The sequence below is a fragment of the Erigeron canadensis genome, chromosome 5 (assembly GCF_010389155.1).
Source record: "Erigeron canadensis isolate Cc75 chromosome 5, C_canadensis_v1, whole genome shotgun sequence".
NCBI lineage: Eukaryota > Viridiplantae > Streptophyta > Magnoliopsida > Asterales > Asteraceae > Erigeron > Erigeron canadensis.
In genome coordinates, this window is record NC_057765.1 from 37,817,087 (window position 1) to 37,838,254 (window position 21,168).

Genomic DNA, 21,168 nt, shown 5'->3' on the forward strand with positions numbered 1-21,168 from the left:
AAACTTTTATACGGATTATAGATATAGGATATAGCTATAGAGGGGTAAAAACGCTTAAATTTTTTTTTTTTTTGGGGATATGAACCCCCTTTGGTCCTTCTAATGTTCCGCATCTGCTCCTACTCCTAAATTACATGCATGCCTGAGATGAAACCCAGAACTCTCGAAAAATCCCTATTAATCTCCTACAAATGTGGGAAGTGGGTCTCGAACCCAGGTAGATCCTTCAAAATAAAAACCTTACCAATGTACCACCAATCTCATTTTTTATAAAGTCTTACGTTACCAAAACGAAGACCAATTTGAGTTTGCTTCACATTTTAACCTATAAAGGGACCATGTTAGAGATAAAGTAGAAAATGACCAATGAGACAAAGTTGGATAAGCATACAGGAGAAAGTGAATCAAGAATCATGTGATCTTTCCTTTTTTAGAATGAAGTTCAGGTTTACACTTGGTGACAAAATGCATAAAGTAATACAGTAACATTATCCAATCCTACATGTTAGAAAAGTCTCGTGATTTTTAATTACATATGCAAATTTCTATTGTTTTCTACTGGTGATAATATGCAAAATCAAGATTTAAGGGGGCTATATATGTATTAACTTTTTGAAAGGAAACACCGAAACAACATGTCAAAAGTACGAGGAGCTTCTCATATGTTTTCTAACAGCACGAATGTAACATACTAATATCGATTTAATGATTGGTTTCCTTATAATTTACAATTTGACTAGAGGTTTACTCGTCACCCATGGCTAGTTCCAGCGCATAGTCATCCCTTTCCTGCAACAGTTGTTGACGAAAAATGTAAGGTACTCCTCAGAATCCCAACCACTGAATTAGACCTAATATACTATATATTATGAGGGTGGGACGAATATCCAGAAATTATGTATAAAAAACTTACAATAGGTCCTCGAGCAAAATATCGTCCAAATTGAAGCCAGTATACCTGTACAGATCATATATTTGGTTAGGCGAAGAAACAGAGGTTAATGACGTAGATAGAGAAAAAAAGTTGTTTCATGGAAATTCGATGTTTGATGGATATTCACCTATGGTAACTATTCAAATGTATTTAAGATGCTTCCATTATTAAATAAAAATTACTCTTCAAAACCTGGGCTAGAAACCTAAACACCAACATATTACCTTGTGTCTTGTCGTATAAGATGGTTGCCTAGTAACACTTCAAGCCCAAAGTAGTATACTTAGCCCAATAAACTCTCGACCATCTTAAACCACAATGGAAATTATTGCTAGCCACAATCTAAAAGCTTATTAATGATTCTCAATCACTACCAAGGTAGAACACTAGCCAAACAACCTCAGGTTAAACTTAAGATCATGATATAAGTTGTTAGTAAAGGGGTAATAGAGGGAACCCTAGCCCCGGTACTACAACTGGATACCCATCGACTCACCCCGTACTTAAGGCTTATAAGGCGCTCTATCTGCTCACTCTATCAATGTGAGTCGGATTGTTGCAACTTATTTTCTCTTTATCACAACCACCGTGTCCTTCACCATCGACTGACGTGCTTATGCAGTCAAAGTGACACCAATCGCACGTAGGTCAGTGTGCTCATTCTCAAGACTGTCATAAGCATTCAAGTATTCAACCACACCACAAGTCCACAACACTACCACTATAATTATTATTGCTAGCACTTGATGTATCCTAATCAACACTCTTCTACTGCACTACATTTATCAAAATTAAACAGTTGAAAATGAACTTTGGAGTTTAAAACACTAAGCAGCAACTAATTAAATTGCATATATGTGACACGAATTCATTAACAGGCCTTCAAACAGAGCTAATATTAGCTCTCAATCAACAACACAGGTCAACTTGAGAAGATTTTGTAACACATGGGACTTGTTTAGGATAAGGAATAGTACATAAACTAATACAATGCCATGTTTTTTCCTGGAAATAAGGTATATATTTCAGGACTTCGAAAAATATATTAACGGTCTGCTAACAAGAACTTTTACTAGACTACACACTTCCTGTTTTAATTCACAGAAACATCATACTGAGTAAAGTTAAAGATAGTACCAGCACTAAGTAATCACCTCTATAGTCTATAACTCTATACTAATATCCAGTTGTATCTTAGTAGGTTGGGAAAAGAGTAATTTACCTCATCCTCATCTTGTGTTTCAACTTCAATATCAGAAGTCGGGAAACCAACACAAAGGAGAGCATAACCCTACAAATATGACTAAAGTTTATAAACGTTCTATTCAACGGAACTACATTGAATCATAAGAAGATACAAACAGGTCAAGTTTTGAAATTAATTATGGAATACAAACAACATGCCTTAGCTTTCAACTCTGCGGATATCCCTAATGCTTCTGGCTGTCTAAGTTGTCCAGACTTTATCCGGACAGCACAACTAGTACAACAACCTGCCACGAAGCATATGTTATATACAATTGCACATTTCAAGTTAAAAAACCAATCTTTATGATTCTAGTTATCGTATGATGTTGCTCAATCGGCAAAGATTACCAATTGATCATATGTCAACTGGTACCGCCATCATGTGATCATATGGGCCCACAAGATGAAAGACTGCAAGATCACAGGTTCATATCTTGCCAAAGGCAAGTGGAGAAATATATCTCGTGCTCCATGTGTGAGGATGGTGCTATAAGGTGTGCACTCTGGGTACCAAGATGGTACACGGGACCAGGGTGTTCCCACCCATTTACCCAATTAGCAAAGATTAGGATAAAGAACGTTACATGCACACAAGGTACTATTTTACAGTATTAATCCGTGATTATTTTAGATGCAACAGAAATAACATGAATTATAGAACACTACCGTGCCTGCAAGCAAATGGCAGTGATATGTCTTGTGCTTCAGCTGTATGTAATATATATTGATCCTGCGTAATTAATCAACATGTTCTACAACGATTATTTGCAATCGGCAACAAGCTCAAGCTAAATAAAATAAAGAAGATACGAGTGAAATGTTTTTTAATGTCCTAAAAAAATCTATTATATGTATCCTACGTTCCTACTTTCCAACGTGCTATTATATGAAGCAAACTTTCAACTCTTGTTATTTTATGTGTAAGAGTAAGACTTGCTATGACTTATCAACCTAGGAATAATCATTCAGAAATGCCGTTTGACACGAAGATAAACGAATATGGATTGTAGAGTGTGTAAGCAGTTGAACACGACTAACACGTGGGTCGGTTTGGATCAACCCACAAACCTGTTTAGAACTACAAATATAAATACATAGATCAAAAATGACTTAGCTTTATCTAAACAGGTAACCTGTTACTATTAAACTCATCTAAAAAGCTAGGCCAAACCCTCACAATACTTATTGTGTCACTTTAGATTCAATATGGCCCGTAAACATATCGACCCAACTAACACGTTTATTAAAAAGGTTGGTTAGGTTCATCTTTTCAACACGAATAACTACACAACTAGAGTCTATATATATATATAAGGTGGCATTCTAGTAATAACACTTGAAAATAACAACACTTAAAATGGATGGATACATGCAGATTTCCATAATTTGTCGAAAAAATGAAAATTCATAATATATGCTGTAACAATTAATTGGATAATAATTAAATATATAATGATACCTCAGGAACATAGAATTCGTGAACAACGTCACGTTGTCTATCATGAACGGTGACTTTATGGGAAGGGGCAGACGAAGCGACGGAAAAGCGAGGTACTTCCGGTGAAGCTTGGAGCTCCGACGACGCCGTATTGCTGCGGCATTTTAATGTGTTTTTGGATGGAAAGGTTCGCAGGGTAAGTAATGGGTTCCGGTTGTAGAATATGTTGCACGGTGTCTGAAGGTCCATCGGATTTTTAAAATTTTAATACAATTTTGTCTGAAGCTCCGGTGCGTTGAGTGGTGGTTTTTTATGCTCTTATCTACTCGCTTCGTTTTGGACGTTATTTTTGTTTCCAATCAATTATTAATTTAATTAAATAATACAAAACTTATTTAACTCTCATAAAATTTTAACTTCTTTACTAATCATTTTCCTTTTTTTTAATTGCGATTTACTGAGTAATAGTTAATCATAGTGACATAATATTAAACAGTATGCAAAGCTTGAACCACATTTTTAATTCGGGTAATGATCAATCCTCCTAAGTTATTAGCCTAAAAATCTTCTTAATTAATAGGATTGTGACATGTGGAAAATCAAGAGTGAGATTAGGAAAGAGAATTAATGGTATCAACATGTCACCATCTAAAGCTATTAAGAGGATTTTTAGGCTAATTTGTTAGGAAGATAAATCATTTTTCTTTTTATCCATCTATAACGATATCAACTTCAAACAATTGTACAATATAATCATATAATGCAAATATTGTTATAAATGGATAAAAAGTATTGAGATTTATCACATCCCATAAAGTAAACCACATAAAATGTAGACTATCTTTTTTATTTTATGTATCAACTTAGAGTAATTTTTTAGTTTGAAATTAATCGATATCAGCAAAATATACATAAAGTGTAAACCGTTCGGCCTTTAAACTTAGGGTATGTTTTACACAAAAGCTTGAAGCTGAGGCTGTAATTAAGGGCTTGGGGCTGGAACTTGACGTTGGGGCTAGGGGCTGGGGCTTTTTTTTTCAACTCTCTTCCTACGAGCTTTTATTTTTAAGATCTTTTGGGAGTTTTTCGGGGTTGGGGCTTTTGATTTCTTATGTATTACCAAATAAGGCTATAATTTTCAAATGAGCTTATTTTTAAAAGCTAGGGGCTTTTAAGCCCTTAAAAACCTCTTGTCAAATAGTCCCTTAATATCCTGGCTTCTTCATTGATTATCAACACTTATGATGATCGAATTTAGGTTTATGTTTAATGTTATCAATATATCGGATTTTGAGTAATTTGGAGTATCAAAAATTCACATGTCTTGTAAATTTATAATCCTCGCCGAATAAGAGTTTGGGTTGACTTTTTTAATGGCTTGATTGCTGTATTATGGCCCACGGGAGCAAGTATCCACACGTTGCAGCGGTGAGATGGTGGGGTGATACCTAGGTTATAGAGTATGATAGGTTATAGGAGTTGATATGTCATAGAGTATGATAGTCAAATGTCTTAGCCGTACGAGGATTTAAAAATTTGTCGAAAGTATATCGAATGACATCTTTAATGAAAGAGCATGAAATTTTAAGAACACCCATACAATTTTTATAATTTATCGATATCGGTTTTTGAGATAAAAGATTTTGAATAAATTGGAAGAATAAATGATTTATGGAGGAGAAAGAAAAAAGATGATTGATTGAGATTTGAAGAGAGAGAAAGGGTATTATAGTTATTTTAGATAAATATAGAATATATAGGAGGGACATTTAGGGAAATACTTAAAATCAATATTGAAAATCTAGAAAAAATCTGCTTTATAATATAGTATAGATAAGATATAGATATAGATGATAATTCTGGGCTTTTCAATGTCATGGGCTTTCAATATAACAAACCCAACAAAATAACCTTTTGCAATGGAGAAACACAAAGAACAACTTTGACAGAGTGACAGGTGGCGCTCATATAAGGTATCATCTGTTCTATGGAGCACACGTGGAAGAGCCGTGTCATCTTCCGGATAAACGTTGCAGCGAATCACCGACCTTCAAAACTCTTATTTGTATCACAAATTATCACACTCTCTCACACACACAAGCTAGAGAATAACAAAATAAAATAATAGTATGCATTCAGTCAAAGAGAAAGTTAGCAATGCAGCAAGTGCTGCCAAAGCCCATGTTGAATCTTACAAAGCCAAGATGGAAGAAAAGGTACTTCCTAACATCATTTTTTTAATTTTTTAATATTGAATAGATGCTATGAGTTGATCATTTTCATTTGGAGGTTGTTGAAATTTTATAATCATTTTGCAGGCAGAGAAAGCAACAGCAAGAACAGAGGAAGAAAAAGAGATAGCACATCAAAGGAGGAAAGCCAAGGAAGCCGAGGCCAAGATGAACTTGCACGTTGAAAAAGCCGAACATGCTGCTGAGAAGCTACATGGGAAACATCATGTTCTTGGCCATGATGTTTATGGTGGACAAACGACTGTTGGTGCGGGGACAACGGCGGTTCCTGGGACCGTGCATCCCCACCAACAGCCTCTTGGAGCGGTGAACCCTGTTACCGGGACCACCGTTCCAACTTACCCTCTCGGAGGACACCTTCATGGACCTGGGAAACACCTTTAGTTTAGTGTACTTTAGTTATTTTAGTGTTTTGTGGTATTGTGTATGGTTTCCTGTTTTTAGGCATGTGCTATCAGAATAAGCTATTATTGACTTCCTTTTTCTTCCTAACCACATCATCCTTTATATATAACGAAAATTTCAATGAGAGTAAATTAGAAACGTCTGCTGTTGTAAGTTGATTTGCTTATGTACATGTATTTTATAATGATATATATCTAAATTAAATAATGGTGTGATCTCTTTCGATGTTTGGGATGATCTTTGTGTGCTAACGAGTGACATACCATTCTAATGTCACAATCTAGACCCACTAATTCTGATATGATAACGGTGCAAAAACTCATAAATTGGTCAAGTGCACCATTGGTAGGTAAACAACATACAGGTCCACCAACCATAAATATTATCAAAAAGAGAGAGAACCAAACATGCTACAGTTTTATCTACCTCTTCTTGGAGCAGTGGTTCCGATGTAAACACCAGCACAATTGATTCTGGAACCACTGCTCCAACCTATCCACGGAGTAACAAACATCTCTGCACCGATTTTGTTTTCGTAAGTTTGGTATTTGTGGTAAGCAGTAAGAAGAAGTTCATAAAGGTCTTAAAATTTAGAACCGAGTATACATTCCAATAATTACAGAAAACTTGACATCAAGATTGGGTGAAGTTGCAACTAAATCAAGTTCACATGTGTTCCAATAATCAAATGATGTACAATTCTATGTCAAAACAAACCCGTTAATCATTACCTTCATGGCTTCATCCAGTAAGTTGCATCCGTCCTTGGTATTTGACGTAGTGCTGCACCGTTCCTTCTTTTGACAAACACGGGTTCCTTGCTTTTGCAGGTTTAGCGCTTAACTTGACTTGTAATTTGGACGATGTGCTTTGGTGTAGTTCTTGTGTATCTGTATCTGATACTGTTTCAGAAAACACCTCTTCTAGGAACTCATCTGCAACATCTCCATCTTCGTCTATCTTCAGACGTTGTGTATACCATTTTAGACCCTGAAGATATTAGACAAGATAAAAGGTTGCAGTGATCATGAAAACACAGTGGTACAAAATATGACCATATTTTTATCTATCATCCATTCATCTACGCCTCTACATTTTAGTCAGAGTAACAAAAACATACATGATGAACACACTGTCCATTAATAACCACAAATAATATCTTGGCTTTGTTTATGTAATTTCTGCAACCTAAATGATTTTAGGCTTTAAGCCACCTTTTGACATTATTAAAATGCATAAAGTAAGCCAGTAAAAACTTACTAGAAAAGTAAGGGAAACAGTGACACAGGCATTAACCCGTTACTCTTCATGTCAACGCTCAGCTATGGGCATCATTTTTAACCTAGAATGTCTGACTTCATAGGTAACATAAGCACTGGACACTCTATTGTGGTATACTGAAATATCCAAAGCTATAGAGTGTAAAGACGGAAAGTATAGGGTGAATCGCCAATAAGCTATACAAACTAGGATATCAACAAAGTTGATGCCTTAAACGTATAACATAGCGACATGTGTATAGCATTTGTCACATGAAACTTGGGTAATGACAATCTTAATATGAAGTCCTGGCTATTTACACATTACTACTAAAAAAGGGCTGTAATTTTGATTCATTTATTTGAGATATAAAGATTAATTTTGGTGTTTGGGAGTGGCTTATTACGTTTTTCAAAAGTCGAAGCGTAGGTTTAAGTGTTAGCTATTAAGGGTGTTTTAGCTTATTTGAAAACACACTTACTTTTAAGTTAGGCAAATGCTGCTTAATTTGAACACAACTTTTAGCTTCACACAATGGAAAATATGCATTCCCAAACACCCTCCAAACGGAAACAGGCCATGATATCGTGTGTTTATAGCTGTCAAATACAAATGGAAAAAATAAAACTTTAATACCGTACATTTATACTAACTACTAAGGGGTCTGGACCTATTTTAAACTTTTAATTCACCTTAGAGTTTTACATTTTGATCCGAGCATCATTTGAACCAACATCTAACATGCTTAATAGACATAAAACAAACACTTATACATAAATCAACGAGTCCTAAAAACAAATTTTCTGAATGTTGTCAATCGAATTTCTTTCCTATACGATAGAGTTCTCAACTTTCTTACAAGACTTATTGAAAATGTGAAATGCATAATATAAGTACCGCAGTAAAAACTTACTAAAAAGGAAGGGAAACTGTAACACTCGTCTAACTTGTTACTGTTCATGTCAATACTTCAGCTATGGACATCATTTTTAAGTAGAAATGCCTAACTTCATATGTAACTTAAGTATTGAAAATCCTATTGTGTCATACAGGAATATCCAAAGCTATAGAGTGTAAAGGCAGAAATATTGAGCCAATTGCCAATGAGCTATATAGATTAGAACATCAACAAAGTTGATGACTTTAATGGACAACATAGCGACATATGTACAGCACTTGCCACATAAAACTTTAAGTCATGACTAATATGTATGAAGTCCTGGCTATTTACACATTACTATTGAAAAAGGGCTGTAACTTCGAATTTCCGATCCATTTAACTGCAAAATAAAGGTTAATTTTGGTGTTTGAGAGTACGTAACTTTTTTTAAAAGTTGAAGCGCGGTTTTAAGTGTTCTGCATTTATGAGTGTCTTAGCTTATTCGAAGGGAAAAAGGCACTTACTTTAAGTTAGGCGAATGTTGCTTATTCTAAACACGATTTTAAGCTACACACAAAAGATAATATGCACTCCTAATTCCCAAACACCCTCTAAAATGGAACCTACCATGATATCGTGTGTTTATAACTTTTTAAGTACTAATGGAAAAAATTGAAGATTATTACCATACATTATACTAACTACTAAGGGGTTGGGACCTGTTTTAGTTCACCGTAAAGTTTACATATTGATCCGAGCATCATTTGAACCAACATCTAAAATGCTTAATAGACACAAAACAAACACTAATACATAAAACGAGTCCTAGAAACAAAATTTCTGAATGTTGTCGAGCGAATTCCTTCCCTATACGATAAAGTTCTCAACTTTCCTACTAGACTTTTAAGGATTATCCCATCTTAGTCCTATAACAGCCAAACAATAGTCCAAGCAAATGGACAAGCCATCTAAAGGTTGGTGACATTATGTCCAACAATACTTCTCCTTAAAGCTAACAACTATCAATGTATCAAGATCTTAACTGGCTAAACGTTCCATCGGTAGGTAACCAACATATAACTCCATCAACATTCAACCACTTTAATAATGGTATGAACCCAATAACAATTCCTACTTAACTAACAAAATTACTCAAAAAACCAATCTACAATATCACAAATTTAATAACATTTCATCTTTACCCAGATGAAAAGTATAACCATTTATTGACTATTTTACCCCTAGCAAGGGTTCGGAAAAGGTCACATACATACTAGTTAAAAGACTCATGGTCACCTGAATTGGGAACACCTAATCTTTATTTATTTATTTAACTTTATAGCAAAAATGGATCAATATATACACAACTATAGATATATAGATACAAAAAAAATCACCTGAACACCACCATCGCCAGCAGGGCAAGGGACTAAAATGGGCCCGATTTGATGGGCTCTATCAACAGGAACTTGAACAGAAACACTGAATCCTTTTCTAGGAAGATTACTAGTATTAGTATTGATATAATTATGTATGTGTTCTGCTGAGTTTGGATTATTGTTAACATCAGTTTCACCATCATCATCATCATCTTGAGAATCTTTGTTGACTTCGGGATTTCCGAATCCTAGGATTCCAGCCAAGCGCTTGATGAACCTCATTTGTTACAGTATATGTAGCAAAGAGTGAATCTTGGTTGGAGATTATGTTGTTGAAGAACCCTTGATGGAGAATTGGGGGTGGAAAAAGTCGGTTGGGTGAGGAGTTGGGGTCTGTTTGTCTATTCAACAAGAGAGATTTGATGGCTCATAAGTTAGTATAGTTATTAAGGTTTTTCCTTTTTTCATTAAATACATATGTCTTATACATCATTATTCATTCAAATTTTATTTTGGAAAAAATAATATATGTTGTTTGAATTAAAAAAAATGCTAAATGAAAGTAATTAGCATTGTATTGTTTAGTTAACTTATGAAAAGAAAGGAAAGGAGAGAAGATCATTTTTTCTTCCTAATCAGCTAAAAAATAAGAGAAAAACTTTTGAAAAAAAAAACAACTAAACTTCTCCTTCTAATCCTTTCCACTCCTTCCCTTTTCACACTTAAAAAAATCTTAATAATCTATTTTATAATTTTCCTCTCTCCTCTCTTTTCTTTTCCATCCTTAAAAAAACTAAATAATACAGTGTAGGGGTTTACTTAATGTGTATAAAAAAATTGTATATTTCCATATAAAAAGTCTACCCTTAAATATTACGTATAAATTTTTAGTGCATCTTTACAAAAGCCCATGGGCTTTGTTTAACAAAACTCTTAAAATATACCCATATATAGTAAAAACATTAAATGTTTGATGTCTCTTATGTCTTTCAGTCAAATGTTGGTCACGAGTTCAACGCCTATGAAATGCATTTTGGAAATTCCCTGCCAATGAGGTGGGGCATGGGGTTTCCCTAGCATTTAGCTGGTTTACTTCAGAACGGTAGTGAGACTTCCACCGCCAGTCATGCCCTCAAATTGATTATACTAGTGACGTGGTTGATCTCTACCGAACAATGAAGAGGTAATTCCGCTGAGTTCAATCACTACTGTTGTTCATATAAAAAAAATTATAACAATTACAATTACAATTACAATGTATAAAGGAATTTATTTTTTTAATACATACATTACTTTCTAATAACCCTTAATATACAAATATCTCGGATTAATTATTGAACATAAACCCCAAAAAATCGTTATAAAATAAGATAACCCACATTAACATATGCAAACAAATTATGGCATGATATTTTGACCACAGAAGGCAAATATGTTTACAAAATGAGAGAACCCTATGCTATTTACGTATTATAACACATTAAGCTGATCATGCTTGAATCATAAAACGTTTATATATTCATTATGCATATGGTGATAATGCTTAAAAGTTAATAGCTCAATAATCGTTCTTTTAAAAAATGATAGCTCTATAACTAAGATAGCTTGATAGTCGTTTCTTTTTAGCGAATATCCTTATACTCTATGCGATCTAGTTGATCATTCTTTTAAATTTATACAACATGAACCATACATGTTGATGGCGTATGCACCCATCTTTCACATAGCAACCTAACTGAAGTCGATAAATATGGAAAAGATAAACACTTTCTTTAATAGCGAATCCGCATATATCTCCAAATATGATAATCCAGTATTACGAGATAAGAACAAAACTTAAGATATATGAAAGAATCAAAAAATGATTTTTGCACATGATAAAGGAAAAGGAAAAACCTACTTGTTTATCAAGATACCCTTTATAAAATGAGGGTTTGATACTAAAAGAACACATCCACACACATACTTACATTCTTTGCCTAGAAAAGCCTTAGCCTTACCAGAAAAGAATTACCAATATACAACCTAAAACCATACATCCTCATTATCCTAGGAGACCTGTTTGGTGTACAAACACATGTGTCATAGTAATGCATATGGTGATTTTGTGTTTGAAACTTTGTCATTTACGTATCCAATCCCACTTTACGAGTTAGTCAATTTTAGGATGATTACTTGTTTTGTGGGTAACTTAAAGTTATCACGAGTGAACCTTTGTGGTCGCAAGAAATATAATTTTTTTGTTCATATATAAATTAAACTTAAAATCAAACTTTTATCCTTAAATGATCAAACTTTAACCACTAAAGTCGTTTTGGTTAACAATATCATAATATCTATTAGATATGTTAAACTGATAAAAAAAAAAAGAGTTCATTTTAATTGGAAAACAAAACCTAACAAAAAAGATAGATTTACACACGACTTGCAAAGACGAATAATGTTATGTGAAATTGTGAAGTATTTTAGACTTTTTCTTTTTAGTGAAGTAAAAAACACTTTGTTGTGAACTTGTGATTAGTGAAGTAATACAAAAGTCAAAAAGTATACATCGATTTAAATGAAGATTCAAAATTGCCGACGAAAATGTGGTAAGCAAAATTGACCATCATCACATAACCAGGTGTCAACACACATACACACTTTTACAACCATTACCCAACTTTTCTACTAAAACATGTAATCACCGTTTCATACTTATACGGCGGCACAATCTAAAAAAGCAATAAAAATCCATTCTTTAAATTCAAAACCCTAAAGTGAAAGATACAAGTAAAAATTTCAACTTTTTTTTTATTTCTTCATAAAAATCTGAACTTTTTCTTGCAAGATCCACCTACATTACAAGATCAACAAAACCCATAATTTAATTTTGGTGGGGTTTGTTTTTTAAGTATGGATTCACGTGAATCTTTAGCCCAACAACCGCCGTCGACATCGCCGGCGGTGCTCCAACGCCACCACCAGCTGCCGCCTGGGATGATGATGCCACCACATACATACTCAAACCACCACCATCACTTACAAGGAGGAGCTATGGTGAATAGTAGTAGCAATAATAATAATAATAATAATAGTACAGTGAGTCATCAAGATTCATTGCAACAACAGAGGTTTAATTTTGATGGGTCGGATCAGTATGGTGACGGGTCGGATCCGGGTGGGTTTAGGGGAAGTGGGTTTAACATGGAACCAGCTAGGAAGAAAAGAGGACGCCCCAGAAAGTATTCTCCGTCGCCGGATGGTAACATTGCTCTTGGTTTAGCTCCGGCGCCGGCGGTGGTGTCCGCCGGAGCTAGTGGTGGTGGGAATTTGGAGAGTTTGAATGATGGTGGTGGTGCGGGTGGCAATACTCCGAATACGGATTCGGGTGCGAAGAAACACCGAGGAAGGCCTCCGGGTTCCGGGAAGAAACAGATGGACGCTTTAGGTGAAAATTTTGAATTTTTTTTTTTTTGGTATATGTAGAATTTAAGTATTAGTGTGAAAAATCTAATCTTTTGTCATTAATGGTAAGAATTAAAAGTGAGTGTTTAGTGATTACACATTTTTGGTATTTTTTGTTATGAGATTATATAGTAAGTGTAGGGATTACATGTATCTAATTGACTATTAATCATAACAAAGTACATTTGAAAAAAATCCAAACTTAGTCAAATTTGGTAAGAATTATATATTGTTGTGGACTTATTGTAGATTTTGAGTGCTAATGTAGATTTTAAGCTGTATTAGTGTGAAAAATGTAGTCTTTTATTATTTATGGTAAGAATTAAAAATTGGTGATTAGTGACTACACATTTTTGGTTTTTAGTGAGTTCATGGGAGTATTTAAAATTTTAAATGACTATTATTGGTTATAACTTTTAAGTGCGTTTTATAAAAGTAAAAAAGTTGAGTTTTGAAGAGCATAAGAATAGGATCTTTACCTTTTAATAGTTGAAACTAGGGATTGGTGTTTATAAAAATTATGCCTTTGTTCTAGTGATTTTACTTTTTTAATAGTTGTCAAGTTGTTAATTTTGGATAAAAGGTGTGATCTTTAGTCATAGTTATTGAAGCTTGTTGCTTTCTGACAGGTGCGGCTGGTGTTGGTTTTACGCCTCATGTCATTACAGTTAAAGCAGGAGAGGTAATGATCCCATTTTTCGAATATGATATGGAAAAATGGATATACTATTGAATTTGTTTTTTTTTCTCTCTTTCTGATTTATAACCTTAAATATAATTTGATAAAAGCATGTGAATTTGATAACTTTTTTATGTTAGTACTAGTCAATTTACATTTTATATCAATGAATGTTCTTATATGAATAATGGTTGTATTTGTATACAACTGCTCTTTTATCTGTACTATGTAAATGTATTTAAACTTTACATACACATAAGAATGTATTTTCATTGATGTTTTAGGATGTTCCACCAAGTGAATGGTTAGAAATGCGCACCATTATGGAATTAAACTTATAAATTTCTTGTCGATAGAATGAAAAATGCATGCAAGAGAGTCCTTTGTTTAATTGATGCCAAAACAATACGGAATATATGTTCAAATTTGGAAAATAATAGATATTGGTATGGGTAACATGTCTTTTAGGTGGATGCCATTAGCTTCCCCAAAATTTTTTTGCCCTCTATTGTGGGAGAGAATTTTTACATTTTGTGCCATGGTCACATGAAACCAGCAAAAAAGTATATTTTTTGGGATGTTGTAATCTTATTAGAACCTTTTCTTTATAAGCTTATGCTTTATGCTTAAAATCGGATTGGGTGTGTTATGCAAGGGGTTTTCAACCGATTATATTCTTCAATTGATAGATACATAGATGGAAACTATAGTAAAGGAAAGGTTGGTTGGTATCTTTTGAATTTGCTAAATTAAATTTTCTCGAGATGAAACGTTATGGATGAGGGTTAACATTCAAACGCAACAGTTTAGTTATCAAGTCAAGGTAATCGAGAGTTGAGGTGCGATAGAGTAATCTCTTTTTCGATGTTAGTGTGCTGTTTTCTTATCCTTTTTGTGCCAGGTACTCTATATTCTGTTACTTCCTTGTTGTATGTCTTAGGTTGTGCCATACTAAACATAGATAATGTATATATTGAACTTGATTGTGAACAGTGGTGAATGGTGTCCATGTTTCTTTTTACCGACCATTACATCCTTGGGTTATATTAGTCAAGGTTGGGAAACTTGCAATTCAGACTCGGCTCGGCTGGGGTCCGAGTCACTAGCAATTGGCATCTTGACCCAAGTTGACCAAGTATTCCAAGTTTGACCCGTTGCCTGATTTTGCAGTCTGAGTCGTCCTAACTTGATTCCCAGGCCTCCGAGTCACGTTTTGTGGCCAAGTAATCGGTCGATTTAGCCAATTTTTACAACACTGATGTCAGTACAAAGCCAAATTGAGTAGCATTTAGATGTACCGTCTGTCTTTTGTATTATGTTTTTAGTATTTGACTATGAGTATGTATCATGGATGTGTGGTTTGCTTGATTTTAATCAGCATTCTCTTAGTATTGCATTTTAGTCCCTGGTATTCTTGGACTATATTAGTTATGATAGTTTACAGCTTCATGGTGCTCAATGTTAATATACTTATATGTAAAGCTATTAGATATTTATCTATGATAAAAGTTATACAATTTAAATATATCTATGGTTTCTATGCTTGACATTGGTTTCAAGATATTCGCGAAGATTACCATGCGTTTTGAGTGACTTTTGGAATGTTAAAATATATACCTAAATGGTTACTTTGGGGATTACAGGATATAGCCTCGAAAATCACAGCGTTCTCACAGCAAGGTCCTCGTACAGTTTGTATTCTGTCTGCAAATGGTGCTATCAGCAACGTAACTCTTCGTCAGCCGGCAATGTCCAGTGGCACTGTTACATATGAGGTTTGCACCTTCTATAAACCTTCTTTCTGTTTTGGTTCTCTGTATCTTGAATGTTTCTGCCCTTTTATATAGTTATCGTAGTTTGAAAAGCATACATATTCTGAAGACATTCAACTAACGGACTCAGAGGCCAAAGGCTACTTGATTTCTCTACAAATTATTATTTGTGGCGTTGGCTCATGTCTTCATATAAGTTAATTTCAAATTGTTTTTAGCATACAAGCTTCTTTACATCTGGCAACTCTTCGAAGATTCTTTAGGGGCGACGATTTCAATCATTTACTTGCGAATTGGCTGATTTGTGTCCTTGATTTTACTTTTTGGATCTCTAACAAATCTAAAAGAAAACATAGCTAGAAGGGAATGGGTCAAGTTCTCTGAACAAGTTGAACAAGGAGTACTTAAAAGCATACACCAACCTAAATCAATCTACTTAAAATTTCCCAGTATAATCATATGTTTTTTTAATCATAGATATTCACACTTATTCTTGGACTAGTTGACCCGTTGCTTAAGATTCCTGACCTACCCATTCTGCCACGCTAAACTTGAATTGTTAAACCTTAATAGGCTCTCATTGTGTTTTTCAGGGTCGTTTTGAGATAATATCTTTGTCGGGTTCCTATATGCTCGCAGACAGTAATGGTAACCCCAGCAACAGATCGAGTGGATTGAGCATCTCTCTTGCAGGTTCCGATGGACGTGTTTTAGGCGGTGGAGTAGCTGGTTCGCTAGTTGCAGCAACGCCTATACAGGTCTGTTTTCTCTCTCCCATCCCCTCTCTCTAAACATGTTTAGCAATCAAGGTTTTAAATTGTGATTGTAATCTCTATCAGGTGGTTGTTGGTAGCTTCATTACCGATGTCAAAAAACCAAAATCTAGTAGCGGTCCAACGTCTGCACCACCTGCAAACATGTTAAATTTTGGTGGTGGATCCGTTCCGGGTGCTAGTCCACCATCTGACGGCCCATCAAGTGAGTCATCCGATGACAGTGGTAGTAGCCCACTTCACCGGCCCTCAGCTTCCTACAACAATGCTAACCAACAGCCCCCACCACAGATGCCTATGTATTCCAATATGGGCTGGCCAAACAACACCATGAACATGCTCCGCAATTGATGACTTTGTTGGCTAATTATGTGGAATTTGTTGGGTTGGAGTAATTTAGGTTCTTGATCTTTGTATGATGCTTTCGACGATTTGTAGAAATAATTTAGGAATCAGATTGGATGTATTTGTAGTCGTAGAGTAACCATTTAGGACTAATCTTGATGCGCATGTTCTAATATGTATCTGAGTTGTATCTTTTTTTTTTTTTTGTATTGAAATTACGGGTGTATTTGGTTCATGAAGGAACATGTCGACTCAAAATTGCTTATAACTATTCTTCCAAACCAGGACCATTCAGTTTGACCAAATTTGACTATGGGTAATACGTATTATATTAGTGTAAATCAATCAGCTTGTGGGTTCAAGTTTCAAGCAAAACACATATATGAATCATAAATTTTTTTGTATTACAATTTACAAATGTAGTAGTTGCACTTTCTTTTTTAATACTAAACTTAAACGAGTTGAAGTTCCATTTGAAAATGTCAATATGGTAAGACGTAAGAAGGAATGCATGATGTCAATTCATTGGGCTATGAGAATTTATCAGTTAAATGGCTAAATGTAGCTCGGCCTTGCGCGATATTGATGACGTTAAACCATTTAACCAAACTATTGAAGAAGACACCTAAGAAAACAGTGCTTCACATATTCATATTATTATATTATTATGTGGAACATCCAAAACTAATCAAAAGTATCCATCACAGCACCGGCTACGGTAAGCAACCTTCATCCATCAGTGACTTTAATGACAGCAGCTCCCCTCTTACTTCAGTCGGTTGATTTTATTATACTGTTATTATATAGATATGATTCATTTTGTTGTACATCTTGGCTAAATTTTATGACTTCAAAACGTTATACAATATATAAATAAACGGGGTGAGGTTTTTTCTTTTTTTTCTTCCTATGCCTGGATGATTCGGGATGGCAAGTTTTTTTTTTTACTCATATATACACGGCCACCTCATTGATTATTTTCATATATTTTTTTGTTGGCACAACCCAAAATATTTAGTTTTTGAAACTGAAACCCCTTGTGAGGGAAACATGACATCTAACTATTAGGTCACCTTAACAAGTAGTTAAAACGTTATAAACTTTATTAGTTTATAAGGTCAACTTGAATGGCTAGCAGATTTTAAAATTGATGACATATTTATAGATTTGAAATTTTTATGACTAATAATGTTCTACCGGTTATGATTCGTATCTGACAAAAACTTATAGCCTAATCTATACATGTTACTATTTTTAAACTCATCCATTTTCAGTACTTTTCTACTGCTTAACTTTATTTAAACTAACGAGAGACAGTGCCTGCGGCGGTAAGATTGTGGGGTGATAGATCAAGTTATAGAATATGATAGCCAAATGCTTAAACAGTACGGGCCCCTCCCCGGATTTAAAAATTCGTCGAAAATATATCGAATGACATCTCTAATGAAAGAGCGGCCCATAATTAATACCAAAACAATCAATATATCATGAGCCAATAGTTCAAAGGGGTCTCTACGAGTCTTATCAACGTTACCATTTTCCGCATTTATGATATGATTCAAGCTTTACAAATTCAACTTCAATCTTTATATTACTTAGCTTTGTTTCCGGAACCGGGACAACCTATAAAAAGGGTAAACAACAAAAAAGTAAGCAAAGCTTAGTGAATAATCTTGCATACGTTTATACACACGAAGGAGGGTGTATGTTTTTTCCGGTCTTTAAATTTATAATGTTGTACAAGTAACTATCTTAAAACAAACCACACTTAATGAGCAGAGAATCCGGTCTATGCAGTATAGTCTAGTGATAAGCTACATGATCGTTCGCAGGGACGCGTTGCTTTACTTAACCTAGTAGTACGTGTAATTCTAGTTGTTTCGAAGGTTTGTCACTGACTCCTAATAAACTATTACCTAACAATATCTATCCGGTGTTACTGGGGCAGGCCGTGTCGGAAGACACAACGTAAATCAGATTAAAATGAGGAAAGGCAAATAGCAGTAATAAAATTAAAATACTTGTTTGGTATCTCCGATCTCATGGTACGACCAAATACTATCCTACTGGTTTGTTAGTCTACTGGAAACTTCATCGCGGTTCAAATTCTCGTTAGATTCACTTTGCCTAATTAATAGTGTTGTCGCTAGACTCACGCTACCCTATAAACAAATTTTCGCTAGATTCATTATTTAAGCATTAATGACCTAAAGTTTGTGTTATTAGTTCATCTTTTAATTACCCAACCGTTAAGCCATGGCTAGATGTAATTCTTTCCGGTGACCATAGTGCTCGGTTACAAGTCAAAGGATCGCGTCTGACATTATTAAGCTTCATGTTCAATTCATTCTAGTTACTATGGTTCTGGATCCCTCGGTTACAAGTGAATCACTTTTTACTTCTAGTTATAGACCGACTAGTTGTATCTGTCCTAGCATATTAGTCTTAATTTATGATCATAGACAACCATCAGAGTTAAACGAATATGTTCAGATATAAAACCAATAGCAACATGAATTACTAATAAACATGGATCTACGATAAACAGTAAAACACATTCCAACAGAATCTAAACAAACACAGTAAAACAATAAACGTCTACATGATCACATCGATCCAAACAAGTATTCAATCTACTAGCCTAACATTATTAAAGGAATAACAAAGTGTGTAAAGATAAAAGACATTGTTTGATAGCAAAAGTAAATAGAAGATAAAAGATCTAGACCAAGAATGAAGATCGGAAGGTGTTGGAAGCTCCGAAACCTCCTTGGAATCTACAAAGTCGATCTAGGGTTGTTGTTGGGCGGCTAGGGCTTCTGAATTGACCCTCTCTTCGGGTTTTCAGGGTTAATTCGGCTTAAATAGAGGAGAAAGTCGGTTGCTGGACTGGGCTGACCAGCAGCGCTGGTGGGCTTACCAGCGACGCTGGTCATGGGCTTGAATGGGCTAGCGGCGCTGGTGATAGAGGAGCGACGTTGGTTCTTGATGGCCAGCGGCGCTGGTGGCTCCTGCTACAGCTTTCGCTTATTCGTTTAGCTCCCGAATCACTTCCTTGTGTCTTGTAACTTCATAGGCTTCCTTCTTGAGTCTCTTGATTTTATTTACCCTCTTTCACATCTTCCGTGAACCTGCATAATCATACGATTCATTAAGTACCGATAGTTTCGGAATATTGACTCATTTAAGCATAGAAATTGAGCCTTTCATTAGGGTTTTTATCACAAAATGGACGCTCATCAGAGGGCAACACACAAAGGACTCTTACATGTAGCCTATGGCACCGCCGTACCATATCTACATGCTCACCTTTGTACTTTAACGCATTACATGGATCCATATAAGCAATATCAACTCAATCAATATCAACAATCTTGGGATTCTTAGGACCCATTCACAAGAGGTTCTTAGGCCTCATTCACAAGAGGTTCTTAGGCTTCGTATATCTCATATCAAGATATTCTTAGGCCTCATAATCACAATGCCCCAAATTGGGCTTAACGCTAAATCGATCACCACACACGGAAACCACCATCATATGGTAATCGACCCGACGCATATATAAAGGTATGCAAGCATACTCACCTCCTTCATGACCACAAATCAACAATCAACAAAACCACAAGTATGCTTCAACCTAGCAATGATTCACAAATACATTGAATATCATCAATCACATACAAGGTCACTTAGCCACAATCAATAGCATCTTAGCACCAAACCCATCTTTTATAACCTCATATATTTTTTTTATTTTTTATTTTTTTGAACGATGGGTGGGAAGGTCGTTCCATCGAGCTGAGCAGTGACATCCAAACGGTTAGTATGCTCAGGGTTCGAGTCACCTTACACCGCTGGTACCCCCAAAGGGAGCCAATTTTACGCTAAAGAGGTAAATGCCCGAGGTCAATGGGGGATACAAGATTCGATCCCATGACTTCCAAGCCAACATCCCCTCTCGCAAAGATACCCAAAGGGTATCCTGGCTGTTGGTTTGATTTGCAAAACATGAATCTCTTATCATAATGTTAAACTCACTTTCATAACAAAATTACCATTTTCATATTTGACTAAGCTGACTTCAAACAAGCATAACTTAACTTCTACTCACTCTTTTTACTTCATTCCAGTGGCCACTTCAATCTAACATATATAGATACATTTTATCTTTAGTGACCAACATGTGAATTGTCCTTCAAATGTGACTTCTGGTCGTTTCAAAAACCAATACTGTTGTGTTGTCATTAACAAAACAGCTTTGACATTACTGATTTCAAATGATCATAACTTCAACACAATATTTTTACCTTATTCCAGTGGCCACTTCAATCTAACATATATAGCTACATTTTATCT

General features: G+C 35.0%; 4 protein-coding genes across 4 annotated transcripts; 2 read left to right on the forward strand and 2 right to left on the reverse strand.

Moving 5' to 3' along the window:
• Nucleotides 1-577: 577 nt before the first annotated feature.
• LOC122599576 (ferredoxin C 2, chloroplastic) lies at nucleotides 578-3,956 on the reverse strand. Its single transcript, XM_043772102.1, has 6 exons — nucleotides 3,642-3,956; nucleotides 2,849-2,912; nucleotides 2,339-2,427; nucleotides 2,157-2,225; nucleotides 914-958; nucleotides 578-789 (listed from the first exon to the last, which is right to left on the reverse strand). The coding sequence occupies exons 1-6, from the start codon at nucleotides 3,867-3,869 to the stop codon at nucleotides 745-747; spliced, it is 540 nt and encodes a 179-aa protein (XP_043628037.1). The 5' UTR covers nucleotides 3,870-3,956; the 3' UTR covers nucleotides 578-744.
• Nucleotides 3,957-5,708: 1,752 nt separating this feature from the next.
• LOC122602153 (late embryogenesis abundant protein 18) lies at nucleotides 5,709-6,415 on the forward strand. Its single transcript, XM_043774876.1, has 2 exons — nucleotides 5,709-5,836; nucleotides 5,939-6,415. Exons 1-2 carry the CDS (start codon nucleotides 5,750-5,752, stop codon nucleotides 6,254-6,256), a joined length of 405 nt encoding a protein of 134 aa, XP_043630811.1. The 5' UTR covers nucleotides 5,709-5,749; the 3' UTR covers nucleotides 6,257-6,415.
• Nucleotides 6,416-6,824: 409 nt separating this feature from the next.
• LOC122600279 lies at nucleotides 6,825-10,233 on the reverse strand. The gene is made up of 2 exons (XM_043772982.1): nucleotides 9,815-10,233; nucleotides 6,825-7,267 (listed from the first exon to the last, which is right to left on the reverse strand). Exons 1-2 carry the CDS (start codon nucleotides 10,076-10,078, stop codon nucleotides 7,019-7,021), a joined length of 513 nt encoding a protein of 170 aa, XP_043628917.1. The 5' UTR covers nucleotides 10,079-10,233; the 3' UTR covers nucleotides 6,825-7,018.
• Nucleotides 10,234-12,399: 2,166 nt separating this feature from the next.
• LOC122599673 (AT-hook motif nuclear-localized protein 8-like) lies at nucleotides 12,400-17,077 on the forward strand. The gene is made up of 5 exons (XM_043772218.1): nucleotides 12,400-13,226; nucleotides 13,873-13,925; nucleotides 15,566-15,697; nucleotides 16,288-16,452; nucleotides 16,534-17,077. Exons 1-5 carry the CDS (start codon nucleotides 12,692-12,694, stop codon nucleotides 16,816-16,818), a joined length of 1,170 nt encoding a protein of 389 aa, XP_043628153.1. The 5' UTR covers nucleotides 12,400-12,691; the 3' UTR covers nucleotides 16,819-17,077.
• The last annotated feature ends 4,091 nt before the right edge of the window (nucleotides 17,078-21,168 follow it).

What these genes read in the sequence shown, in the direction of transcription:
- LOC122599576 (XM_043772102.1), bottom strand. Translation starts at nt 3,869, where the DNA reads ATGGACCTTCAGACACCGTGCAACATATTCTACAACCGGAACCCATTA. An exon ending in CCGCAGAGTTGAAAGCTAAG is followed by an intron (nt 2,226 to 2,338) that starts GCATGTTGTTTG and finishes TCATATTTGTAG; the next exon opens with GGTTATGCTCTCCTTTGTGT. An exon ending in AAACACAAGATGAGGATGAG is followed by an intron (nt 959 to 2,156) that starts GTAAATTACTCT and finishes TGATCTGTACAG; the next exon opens with GTATACTGGCTTCAATTTGG.
- LOC122602153 (XM_043774876.1), top strand. Translation starts at nt 5,750, where the DNA reads ATGCATTCAGTCAAAGAGAAAGTTAGCAATGCAGCAAGTGCTGCCAAA. An exon ending in AAGCCAAGATGGAAGAAAAG is followed by an intron (nt 5,837 to 5,938) that starts GTACTTCCTAAC and finishes ATCATTTTGCAG; the next exon opens with GCAGAGAAAGCAACAGCAAG.
- LOC122600279 (XM_043772982.1), bottom strand. Translation starts at nt 10,078, where the DNA reads ATGAGGTTCATCAAGCGCTTGGCTGGAATCCTAGGATTCGGAAATCCC. An exon ending in CTGGCGATGGTGGTGTTCAG is followed by an intron (nt 7,268 to 9,814) that starts GTGATTTTTTTT and finishes TAATATCTTCAG; the next exon opens with GGTCTAAAATGGTATACACA.
- LOC122599673 (XM_043772218.1), top strand. Translation starts at nt 12,692, where the DNA reads ATGGATTCACGTGAATCTTTAGCCCAACAACCGCCGTCGACATCGCCG. An exon ending in GAAACAGATGGACGCTTTAG is followed by an intron (nt 13,227 to 13,872) that starts GTGAAAATTTTG and finishes GCTTTCTGACAG; the next exon opens with GTGCGGCTGGTGTTGGTTTT. An exon ending in TTACAGTTAAAGCAGGAGAG is followed by an intron (nt 13,926 to 15,565) that starts GTAATGATCCCA and finishes TGGGGATTACAG; the next exon opens with GATATAGCCTCGAAAATCAC.